Raw genomic sequence first — 10,569 nt, 5'->3', positions numbered from 1 at the left:
CCCTTAATAGGGATTCACCTGCGAATGTTATCCTCTGTTAAAGAAATATAAAGGATAAGGAAATCATGTTGAAAAATCAACCCAATTGGAAGTTCGATCGATGCCTCCCGTAACGGTTTTTGTGAATAATTATGCTCTTTTTTCTTCCCCTGGCGGGGCATTAATTAAATGGTAGTACCAAAGAATATGCCTCTTGATTGATTCTATGTTCATAATTTAAATAAGAATATGGCCCAAATTTATTATTCCATTTACGGTAATAGATCAAATTTACTACTACTCTTTGAACCCACTATACTTTTTAATTTAGTTCAAAAAATTAAAACATAACAATAAAAAATATTTTGTGAGAAAATAACGAAATTATTATATAAAATATTTTAACTTTTGATATTTTTGAATTAAATTAAAAGGTATAACGATAAAATTGCATCCATTCAAAAAAAAAGTGTGATAAATTTCATCCATTATTCTAATTAAAATGGTAAATTTGAATCTTATCCTATTTAAATACAATCTCATAATTCACAAAACTTGTTTTTCAAATAATCATGAGTATATTATATACATGCCAGCTGTCCATGAGATATTCAGGATTTGATCAAAGAAAAGATGGAAAGATTGAAAAAGAAAAGCAAAAATTTACAAGTATCCAAAATGAAGATAAGAGTCTTTTCTTCTTGCAATTGGCTTCTCGACCTCGGGCGACTTATAGTCAGCTCCTTTCATAATCTCCTAACTTCCACAATTTTATCTTCAGAACCTTCGACATAAACCTAACGCTTCGAGGTCACTAAAAGGTATTAGGATATAGCTCTACCTAATTAAGCTTTGCAATAGCATTGCAATTTGTAAGTTTTAAAGTTAACAACATTTGTTTTGGTTATCAAAGAAGAAAAATAACAACTGCTATGTATAATCAATAATTTAACTAATAATTTTTTGCTGTTGATTTGATTAGCTAGGGTTTAGATTACATGAAATAATAACAATTGGCTATTTGTTATTTTTTGGCTTGTAAACTAACTTTGGCTGGCTGTGTTTGTTTTATTAGGGTTGGAATATAGGGGGTGGGTTCTTATGGGCTTTATTTGGGATGTTCCTATAGACTTTTCAGCTTTGGACTTGGATTTGTATTATAGTTTTTAAATTAGATTATTTAAGATGAAATTAATCAAGCGTAAATGGCAGGTTTACAACTAGACACATGTCGATGAGTATAACGAAACGTGGCTATTTTAAGTCAAACGAATTAGGTAACAACTCGTCAGTATCATCAACATGAGTCCAAAAATTTTCTGGGTTGTTTGATAGTAGGACTAATATTTAACATTACATTCAAGTAAAGGCCGTTTGAACCTCTTAAACCTTGCTTTTCATTTATGGTTTGACATGATCTCCTTAGTGGTGGGGATGAAGAAATTCATTACAGCTTACCATCAGCCAACTCATTTCGAAATTTATTAATGGATTAATAGGATGTGGTTAGGCCACAGCCTGGACAATTCTCATCAAAGAATTTGTGGTTGTTAACTTCTGAGTTGCTACTTTAATTTTTGAAGACTCCAGTGGGCATGGGAACTTAGCCATGTGCACTGATTCAGTGAGGCCAAATTTCAAATTCGTGGGTCAACATGATGGCAGTTGAGAAATTTGTCTCCCTTAACCAATTAAGAAAGTAGGATTAAGTTTGGTATGAAAATTTAGGAAGTGCCACAGCTTTAATTTGTGGACTAGAACAATTGAGCTACATCTGTATATTTTTTTTGTCAAATTATGTAATTAGTTTAAATATTAACACTGCTAATTTTTTTTTATATTTATGTTGACATGATATTTGATTGTATTTACGTGATATATTCTTTTGATGTAATATTAAATATGATATTATCAATTTTAAAATATATAAAAATTTAATTTTTATAAATTATTATATAATCATTAAATTCATGATTTTGATAGAATATAAGATTCATCGTTATTTTTTTCTCTTCATATATAAAAAATAATAAATAAAATAAAAAAGAACAGAACACTTGAAATAAGTTTCGCTACTCCTCATTAAATCATAATATAAATCCATATAACCACATAAATTATTACGTTTAATTGATGTCATCCTTTTTACGGATAATATAAATAGCAGTTGCAATATCTTAAACCAAACCGGTAGCAGCCAGTTGGGGGTATCCGAATCCAGACCCCACGTCGTTCCAACATCAAAGACTACACCAAGTCATGATCCCCACCTCCACCACATTGCGATCAAAAAGTGAGCTGGCAAACAACCACCAAGCCTTAAATAAATAAAATAAAATTGGACCGGCGCATTCCCTAAAGTTTTATAATCATCAAATTTGGTTAACACATTAGCTAGCCGTTACAAGCTATCCTTTTAGACAAAAGGAAAGAAAGAAAGGCATACCTAAATTCCAACAAGTAACGGACGTGTGGCCTACTTTGTGACCGTTGGATGGCAATTGCATTGAGTAGTGTTGACGTCGAAGTTGTGACTATAAACTTTGTGATGAAGCCGTTAGAGAATCACATGAGAACAAAGGAGAAAGGCTGCTGGCAAAGGAAGAACAACAATACCAGGCAAACCTTAACTACAGGAAATAAACAAATATAATTTGACAATGAAAAGTGCTAAAAAAATCCAAAAAATATCATTGTGTTGAATTGAATTGCATATTATAATTTAAATGAAATAATTTGTCAAGAATGATTAAGATTTATGGGTAAAATCTGCTCATGTTAAAACACATGTCACCAACAGATTATCGAATTTAAATAAAATAAACTTGAGTCGAATTGCATGTGATAATGTAGCACAAGTAATCTTTGAATAGCTTGAAAAAAACATAGAATAAGGTTCATGTGTAAGATATTTGTACCATTTTGGAATTATCCAATATTCATAAGTATTTTCAGATGAGATATCAGAAAATAATACACTTATGAATTCTTAAACTTGTAACAATATATATGTATATATATATATATATATATATATATGGGATTGATTTAATGATTGTTATTTTAGAGGATTCAATTTTTATATCCAAATACATTTCCCTATTTTGAGCTTCCTAATATGTCAAAAAAATAGTATGCCTTTGATCCCTAAATTAAAATTAAAATTCTACATAAGAAGAGAAATTAATTCGAACCCAAGTTTTTAACTAGTGAAATCATCCATTTTTATATTAACTTGAATGCTAGTTTAAATGCATTAAAAGTGAAAATAATACTCCATATGTTCTATTTTGTTTGTCTTTTATTGATTTTTTATTAAATGAATTTAATTTTGATTATTATTTTTTAAAATATTGTAAAAATTAAAATATCAAAAAACATGTTTTGAAAAGTTTGAAATTTAAAATATAAAAATCTTATTTTTAAAAAATTTTACAATTTTAAGTTTTATTAAAAATAATTTCAAAATTAAATTTATTTGATAAAAAATAAAAAAATGATACGAAAAGAATATTATATCTACTTTCTAGAAACAGTCTTTTATACACGACAGAAACACGGTAAGGCAGGGAGCAAATAGGGCCTCGCAGTATGACCAAAAAGCCCCCATAACGACTAGAATATTCCTCCACAAACCTTCCTGGAAATTCCATAAAACACCCTCCCTACAGTCCCTACCCACGATTTCGCTGCCTGCCTGTGCCAGCAAACGCCCCTCATTTTGAAGAAACCAAAGTGCATCTGATCCCCTCCTCTTTACTCAATAAATACACGTACATTGAGCATTTCCCTTTTTCTTTCTAAGCAACAGAGCGAGAAGCAAAGAGTGGGTTCTTTATTCTTGCAGCTGGTCATCATGGCAAAGAAGAGTTGGTCACTGAAGAAAGTGGTGGTGGGAAAGGAAAGCATTTGGCCGTGGAAACTCTCATCAGGTTTCAAGTGGAAACGTCTTGATTTCCAGACGAAAATTGTTGACAATCTGGTTTTCAGGGTTCTTTATGTTGTGGAAGCCATTGTTCTTGTCTCAACTCTCTGCTTCTTCTATCTTTGCTGTGGCTGCCACATTTGAATCAATCCCCGTATATGTTCTAGTCTTTCTTTCTTTTTTTTTTGTATTCATTCATTCTTTGCTTTCCTTCAACTTGTAGCGACTTAGTCTTTGGAATTTGTTTTTCTTGAGCTGGGAACAGATGATTGCAAACACCATATGGTATATGTAAAATATATGATGAATTTTTCTACTTTATTTAGAAACAGTTTTGCTCTTCATTCTGCTGAGGAATGTTTCCTCATTTAATTGTTAGCGGCGTTGTTGTAAGGATAATAAAATTTTGAAAGGAAAGAGAGCAAATTGTAAGGTCAGAAAGCCCGACTCCTAAAGCAGGTATAAGTCACGTATGTATCTAAGTTAGAGCCGGCATCAAGGCCACTTCGAAATAGCCAAAGCACAAGCTTGTCTCAAGGAGACATCGGACAGAGCAGCATGGATTGTGGAACATCGGGTTGTCTGAAATTTTAGACTACTTAACTGACATGTGTCAAGTTTTGTTCTACAGCTTCATGGGGGAATTTGGTTCCCTGTTTTAAAGGAATCACCTATTCCGCTGTGCTGCGAGACCGCAATCCATCACGAAATCATCCAAAACCAAGTACAACAAAGTTTTAACTTTTAAATTGTCATTAAAGGAAAAAAAATTCATTTAGACTATCATACTTGATATCCATACTTTTGTAACTCAAATCCACTGCCTGTAAAAATTCTATCTCAACTCAAATTGATTAGGAAAGGTCACATCCAATGTCACACGTCCATAATTTTAATTTAAAAAATATTTATTAATAAAAAAAATTTTATTTATAAATTCAAAATACATATATAATCTCATTTCTTATCGATATAAAATAACTTAATTTGATCTTTTATATGATCAATAAAAAGTTAACAAACTCTAATATCATTGGTAACAAATTTATGATTTTACATATTCAAGACACACTTATTAAGTAAAAAAATATTACTTATAAATCTAAAATTCATCTCATTTTTTACTGATATGATATCCGTAACAAATATCAAATACCCACGAATCATATCCATATCAAGAAAGTTGAATAAAAAAATGTCACATTCCCAAATGACATGAACCCAAAAGGAACCAACTTATCCAATTATCACCTCAAGACTTGAATCGGTCCTCATCATACAATATAGGTTGCATGCTAAATGCAGCAAACAAGCCAATTGAACCAAAAATAGCATAATCAACTTCCATTTCTACATGTGTAGAACAGAAAGCATAACTTTTCAGCTCTCTCGCTGATTGCAATAATTTTATAATCAGATGAGCACAAAATTGTTGGAAAGAAGAGAAGAAAAATGACAACACTTTTATCTTTCAGAAAGCTTAGGGCAAACAGATTTAACATAATTAAGTTGCTTTCTGTCGAACAAACCGCTGCAAACTTTTCGGCATTTCTGTTTCCATATTAGTTTTCTGCTTCTTTCTAAACGTTTCTTGTTCCTCCACCCGGTGCTCCAAAAATGGCCTCTTGGCTCTATCTATAATCTCCTTTCTCCTCTGTGCTCTTTTACTCGGCTTATTCCTTCCCTTTGTTTTCTTTTTAATGTCAGTATCCTTGGCAGCTTCAACGGCAGCTTCCATTTCAGCTTCTCTCTCCTCCTTTGTTGGCTTCTTCTCTTTCTTTCTCGCTGGTCTCACTGTACCCACCTTTGTTGGGTCCAACATAATTGTTTCAGGGGGCAGCTTGTCAAGCAGGGAGTGCACTTCTTTCTCTCTCCTCTGTTTAGATGTTTCAAATGGGTTTGCCACCCAGGAATCAAAGTTTGGTTCCCCTGATCCAGGAATAAGAATACTAGACCAACCCATGGAGTGTCCTATACCCAGAACATCTTCATATGGCCGAAACAGAACTTTTCCTACCTGATAACCTTTCGAAATAGAATGAGACATATATCTGCTATAATTCTGAGATCCAGAAAAATCCCCTAATATTTGTACAAATGAGCCAGTTCCAGCAGCAAGCAAGCCTTTCTGACTGAAATTCAAGGTTTTTGCATGGCCTGACAATGTTTGGATAACCTCAAACTTTCTCAGGTCCCAAATCTTGATTTTTTTTTCTTTCCCAGATGTAGCCATGAGGTGCCCATTGGGATGGAATGCCAATGACGAGACAGGTCCTGGATGACACAGCATCTTTACAAGTGGAGCAGCACTGGTGGGCTTCCACATTGTTACTGTACCACTTGAATGACCTAGTGCAACAACCCCATTGAATGGATTGACCTGCATAGCATCAGTGCGGCCTGAACCAGTCCGGTAATTACCTACCATCTCACCCATTGTAACATCCTGATAATGAAGCTGCCCGAATTTGTTTATTGATGCCAAGAGGAAGTGGTTTTTCAGAAACTGGAGTCTTGATACCGCACCATGTTCCTGGAACAATAAAAGCTTTAATCAGTTTGAGCTTAATGTATCCTGAGTAAACTTAACAATCAAGGAATAGGGATGCAGCCAAAAGTGGATTCCTAACAATAAATTCCAACTCCAAAGGTGTAATTGACCATGCTAAAAGAACAGATTTTCTAAAGGTAGTGTATTCAAAGAATCATGAACAGATTCAATGTGCCTATTTATTATATAAACCAAAGAATAACCAGAGGCAACAAACATGGCTGGGCCAATGGAAAACAAAACACCTAAGTTAATCAAACCCAGTTGAAGGAATAATGAGAAGGAATTTTATTTTGAATTAGCCTCATACTCTTACAGAATGCTGATATAATTTTATACAAGCTTCCCATAACTTCATAAGCTCGACGGTGTATATATACATATATATATATACACACAAACACATATAGAGAGAGTGAGAGACACGAGAAGTTAATTAAGTTTCATGAAAAACTTTGTACGCTGGGGTAAAGAGAGGTGGAACAACAGCAACATCAGATATAATACAAACCCCATTAAAGCATTTAGTCTTCCTACTTTCTATAAAGAGAATTATAAAAACAAAAGAAGAAGAAGAAGAATATAGGCTAGCACGCGTATGAGTTTCACCCAGACAAAAACACGGACGTATAACTCACTGAAATAGAGGTAACCATTTCACAGATTTCCAGAAAATGATACATGATGAGACCATGTGCAGCTCATTAGGTTGTAGAATTCATAAAAAGGAGGCATACTGACCTTTAAACAATGGAGTTCAGTTCCATCACGGTTATAAATATAAGGGTACCTGCATTAGTGTAGCATCTTAGCTGCATTACTCCAATAAAGCTCTAAAAGGCTCTCATTAGCAGCACATAATCTTTATACTAATGACACAACGTTAGAATTGTGGAAATATCTTTAACAGATTGAAAATTTTAAATAGGCAAAAACTGGTATATGAAAGGAGTTGCTTATATAAGGCAGTGTTGCCTTTAACAGATGGCAGGCCAACGACATAGAGGAGGCACATGCTGGTCATGGATATTTGAGGCACAGACTCCACAGAGATACAAGCATAAGGAACAAAACTGATTTTTTCAAAGTGAAATTTCCACTACTAATAATAGAAGGCTTACTTTTTCTGAGCAGCAGCAAAAAAGAGTTCATTATGCAAATACACTACATCACGAACTGTTTCTCTAACCTGAGAAAAAAAATCAGCAATTATAGGTAAATCAAGTTAATAGGTAGTCAAATCCTGACCATACAATTATATTTAAAGTGAGAGATTAATATTAAGCATTGATCGATTATCAGAAATATGAAAATAATGTAAATAAGTGCAAATATTCATTTATTATCATATAGCCCCGCATAGTTGTATAATCATCTCAGGATACTATTACTTTCGTAATATATCAATATAAGCAATAACACCCATCGATAGAATTGTTCTGCAGTATATCAAGTGTATTGACCACTTATATAACATTCAAAGAATGCAATCAAAGTTCTACTTTGCTCCAACTAGCAGAATTTTGTAGGCACCTTAGTGACGCTAATTGACTGCAGCCTTATAAGTTAGAAGCACAAAAAGTAACGATAAGAGTATATGCACATTCCCTTGCAATGAAATTAGCCTGTATCCTTTGGATATTGTCTATCTCTATAACTTAAATATATCATCATGAATGATCAACAAAGTCACAGTAATTAACTTTTGCCACGAAGTCTACAATCTCATGTCTTTCATAACAAGACCTCAGTGGCATATTAAGATTTCAGATATCAAGATTCTGCCGCAACTAGAGCATAATTGCCAAATATAAGAGCAGAAGACTGAACCAATGGGCCTTACACTAGAAAAGAGGACACTTGGGTCTAACAAATTGTATGGTTCACATGAATTTGGCTGCTGTATGTTTTAACAGGATTAAGTTTAATCCAAAAATTTTTAGATTTCCAGATGAGATGTATTTCAAAATTTGGTCCATATTATCATTTTCTTAAACTAAAAATTGCTAACAAGCCCCCCTCCCAATGCAAATGGGAGAAACAAGAAACAAAACATGTATCACATGCATTCATTTACTTGAATGAATTTTCAAGAAAAATTGCTTCATATGACACTCATCTTCAAGAACAGACATTAAATTGAAAGTTGAACCATAGAACAATCTCATGCTTTAAACATTATAATAAAGCTCAATCCCAAGCTGATTCAGATCAAAGTATATTGAATTTGCTTATAACTAACACTCAAATGGGAAATTCTGCAAACTAAAATAAAATAATATCACCAAAGGCACAAGAAACAACATCCCCCTTACCAACTACAAAATTTTCTATTTGCTGGACCAGTGCATACCTGAATCTCTTTTATTAGGCTTAAAGTCTTCATATCAACAACAGCCAGATGGCCCTTACGTCCAGCAGCTGCCATATACCGACCATTTGGGGTGAAATCTAGAGTGTATGGACCAAGTTCTGCAAATGTAGACAGAAAACTATTGAGTACAGGACAAAATATACAACTCAAAAAGAATTCAATGCCACGACTAACATCAATTTAACAAAATACATCTAGAAAAATTACAGTCAAGACCCCTACAAAGGCTGGTCGATTCTGTTACCTTGTAATGTAGAATAGAATGCTCATAAAATAAGCCAATAAAAGCTTCATCTTGAAATAAATTATAAATATTTGAGAATATAGGCACCTGGTAAAATAATATCATACTGGTTCCTTAAGCTTAAGATATCAACCTCACGAGCAATGGATTCTTGCTTGATCCTCCATGTCTTCTCTATACCTTCTGCCTCCAAATAGCCACCTTCACTTGGTAAAAGCCACTGAAAAACAAAAATCCCAAATTTAAGAATAATAAAAAAGCCAACGGACAATTAACTTCAAAAGAAAAGAATAAAAAAAAAATAAAGCCATTTGTTCAAAGGGAAGAAGAATTGTTACTTTCTCAATCTTGGCAGCAGCTTTCGCAGATTTTCCATACAACTCTTCTCTTATAGCAAGTTGACCCTTTAGTTTTTTGTCTTGTAATCCCTGCACAAAATAAACAACTTATTGATAAGAAAAATAAGAACAAATATAGTGAAATAAGTAAACCCAGAAACAGATACAAATATGCCTTACCTCCAAATTAGCAGCTTCTCCTCGAAGATACTTCTTAACCGTTTGGTCCATCTCACCATCACCATTCTCTTCTTTTGCACCCATACTTATAAAAAGAAAAGGGAGAAACGTAAGACTGGCCTGCCTGTCGCAAGGCGCTGCAGCTGCTGTCTTCTGGAAGCTTAGGTCGGTCGTTCGTTCACGTTTCAGTCGCCGCTTAGGGAAAGCTTGGCTGCTGGCAGCTCGGAGGGAAGCTGCTGAAATTGAAGGTCTTGAAGGAACAAACATGAAGCGACAGGGTTAAGGGCACGAAAAAACAAAAAAAAACTTGTGTAAATTGGTGGGCTTGGATGATGGGCTGTGAATAAATTAATTTGAAGGACACATTCACCATGACCATGAGTCCACCCGAATTCGGGCTACAAAGCCCGAAAGTTCTCGCCCCAACCCAATTTAGAAGCCCGGCTCATCAGCCTTTTTTTGTTATTTTCTCCTTTATAGTCAACAAATGCTCCATGTTTGGAGTTTAACGAAAATAAATTAATTAAGCAAAGGATTGGATGCTGCTAAGGACAGAAGATGCCTTTTGCAACCAATTGAGGTTGGTGACCCAGTTTCCATTATTGACCTGTTGATCGACTATACTTCAATGGGAGACTTCATACTATTCCAATCAATTTTATCTTAATTATAACCAAATTCTGATTATATTTTTGGAATTTTTTGTTCCAAATAAAGTTTGGTCATCCCTCGTCAAGTTTGTAAACTTGGTTTTTGCTTAGCATACACAAGTATCAGCATCCTTTGCTCTTTGAGTCAAAGTACGATAAGATAAAAGTTTTTTTTACTAGTAATTAATGATGAATAATAAATTTCCATGATTTAAGAGACAAAATCTTGTAATTCTAATAAAAAGGACAAGGTAATTAATATGCTGAGGAAAATGCAAAAGATATTGGTTATTGAACTAGAATGAGCTCGTCAGATATATATATATAT

At 33.7% G+C, this 10,569-nt stretch overlaps 2 protein-coding genes across 2 annotated transcripts; one reads left to right on the top strand and one right to left on the bottom strand.

Moving 5' to 3' along the window:
• Window positions 1–3,687: 3,687 nt before the first annotated feature.
• On the top strand, window positions 3,688–4,345 carry LOC148764523 (uncharacterized). Its single transcript, XM_088810332.1, has one exon. It carries the CDS (start codon window positions 3,836–3,838, stop codon window positions 4,046–4,048), a length of 213 nt encoding a protein of 70 aa, XP_088666458.1. The 5' UTR covers window positions 3,688–3,835; the 3' UTR covers window positions 4,049–4,345.
• A 770-nt stretch (window positions 4,346–5,115) lies between these two features.
• Window positions 5,116–9,871, bottom strand: LOC18612243 (Transducin/WD40 repeat-like superfamily protein). Its single transcript, XM_018114315.2, has 7 exons — window positions 9,592–9,871; window positions 9,412–9,501; window positions 9,161–9,293; window positions 8,809–8,927; window positions 7,577–7,644; window positions 7,197–7,245; window positions 5,116–6,437 (listed from the first exon to the last, which is right to left on the bottom strand). Exons 1-7 carry the CDS (start codon window positions 9,856–9,858, stop codon window positions 5,409–5,411), a joined length of 1,755 nt encoding a protein of 584 aa, XP_017969804.2. The 5' UTR covers window positions 9,859–9,871; the 3' UTR covers window positions 5,116–5,408.
• Between the last annotated feature and the right edge of the window lie 698 nt (window positions 9,872–10,569).

The sequence above is a fragment of the Theobroma cacao genome, chromosome 1 (assembly GCF_053813885.1).
Source record: "Theobroma cacao isolate CCN51 chromosome 1, ASM5381388v1, whole genome shotgun sequence".
NCBI classification, from domain to species: Eukaryota; Viridiplantae; Streptophyta; class Magnoliopsida; order Malvales; family Malvaceae; genus Theobroma; species Theobroma cacao.
This window is presented reverse-complemented; position numbering and strand designations above follow the sequence as displayed.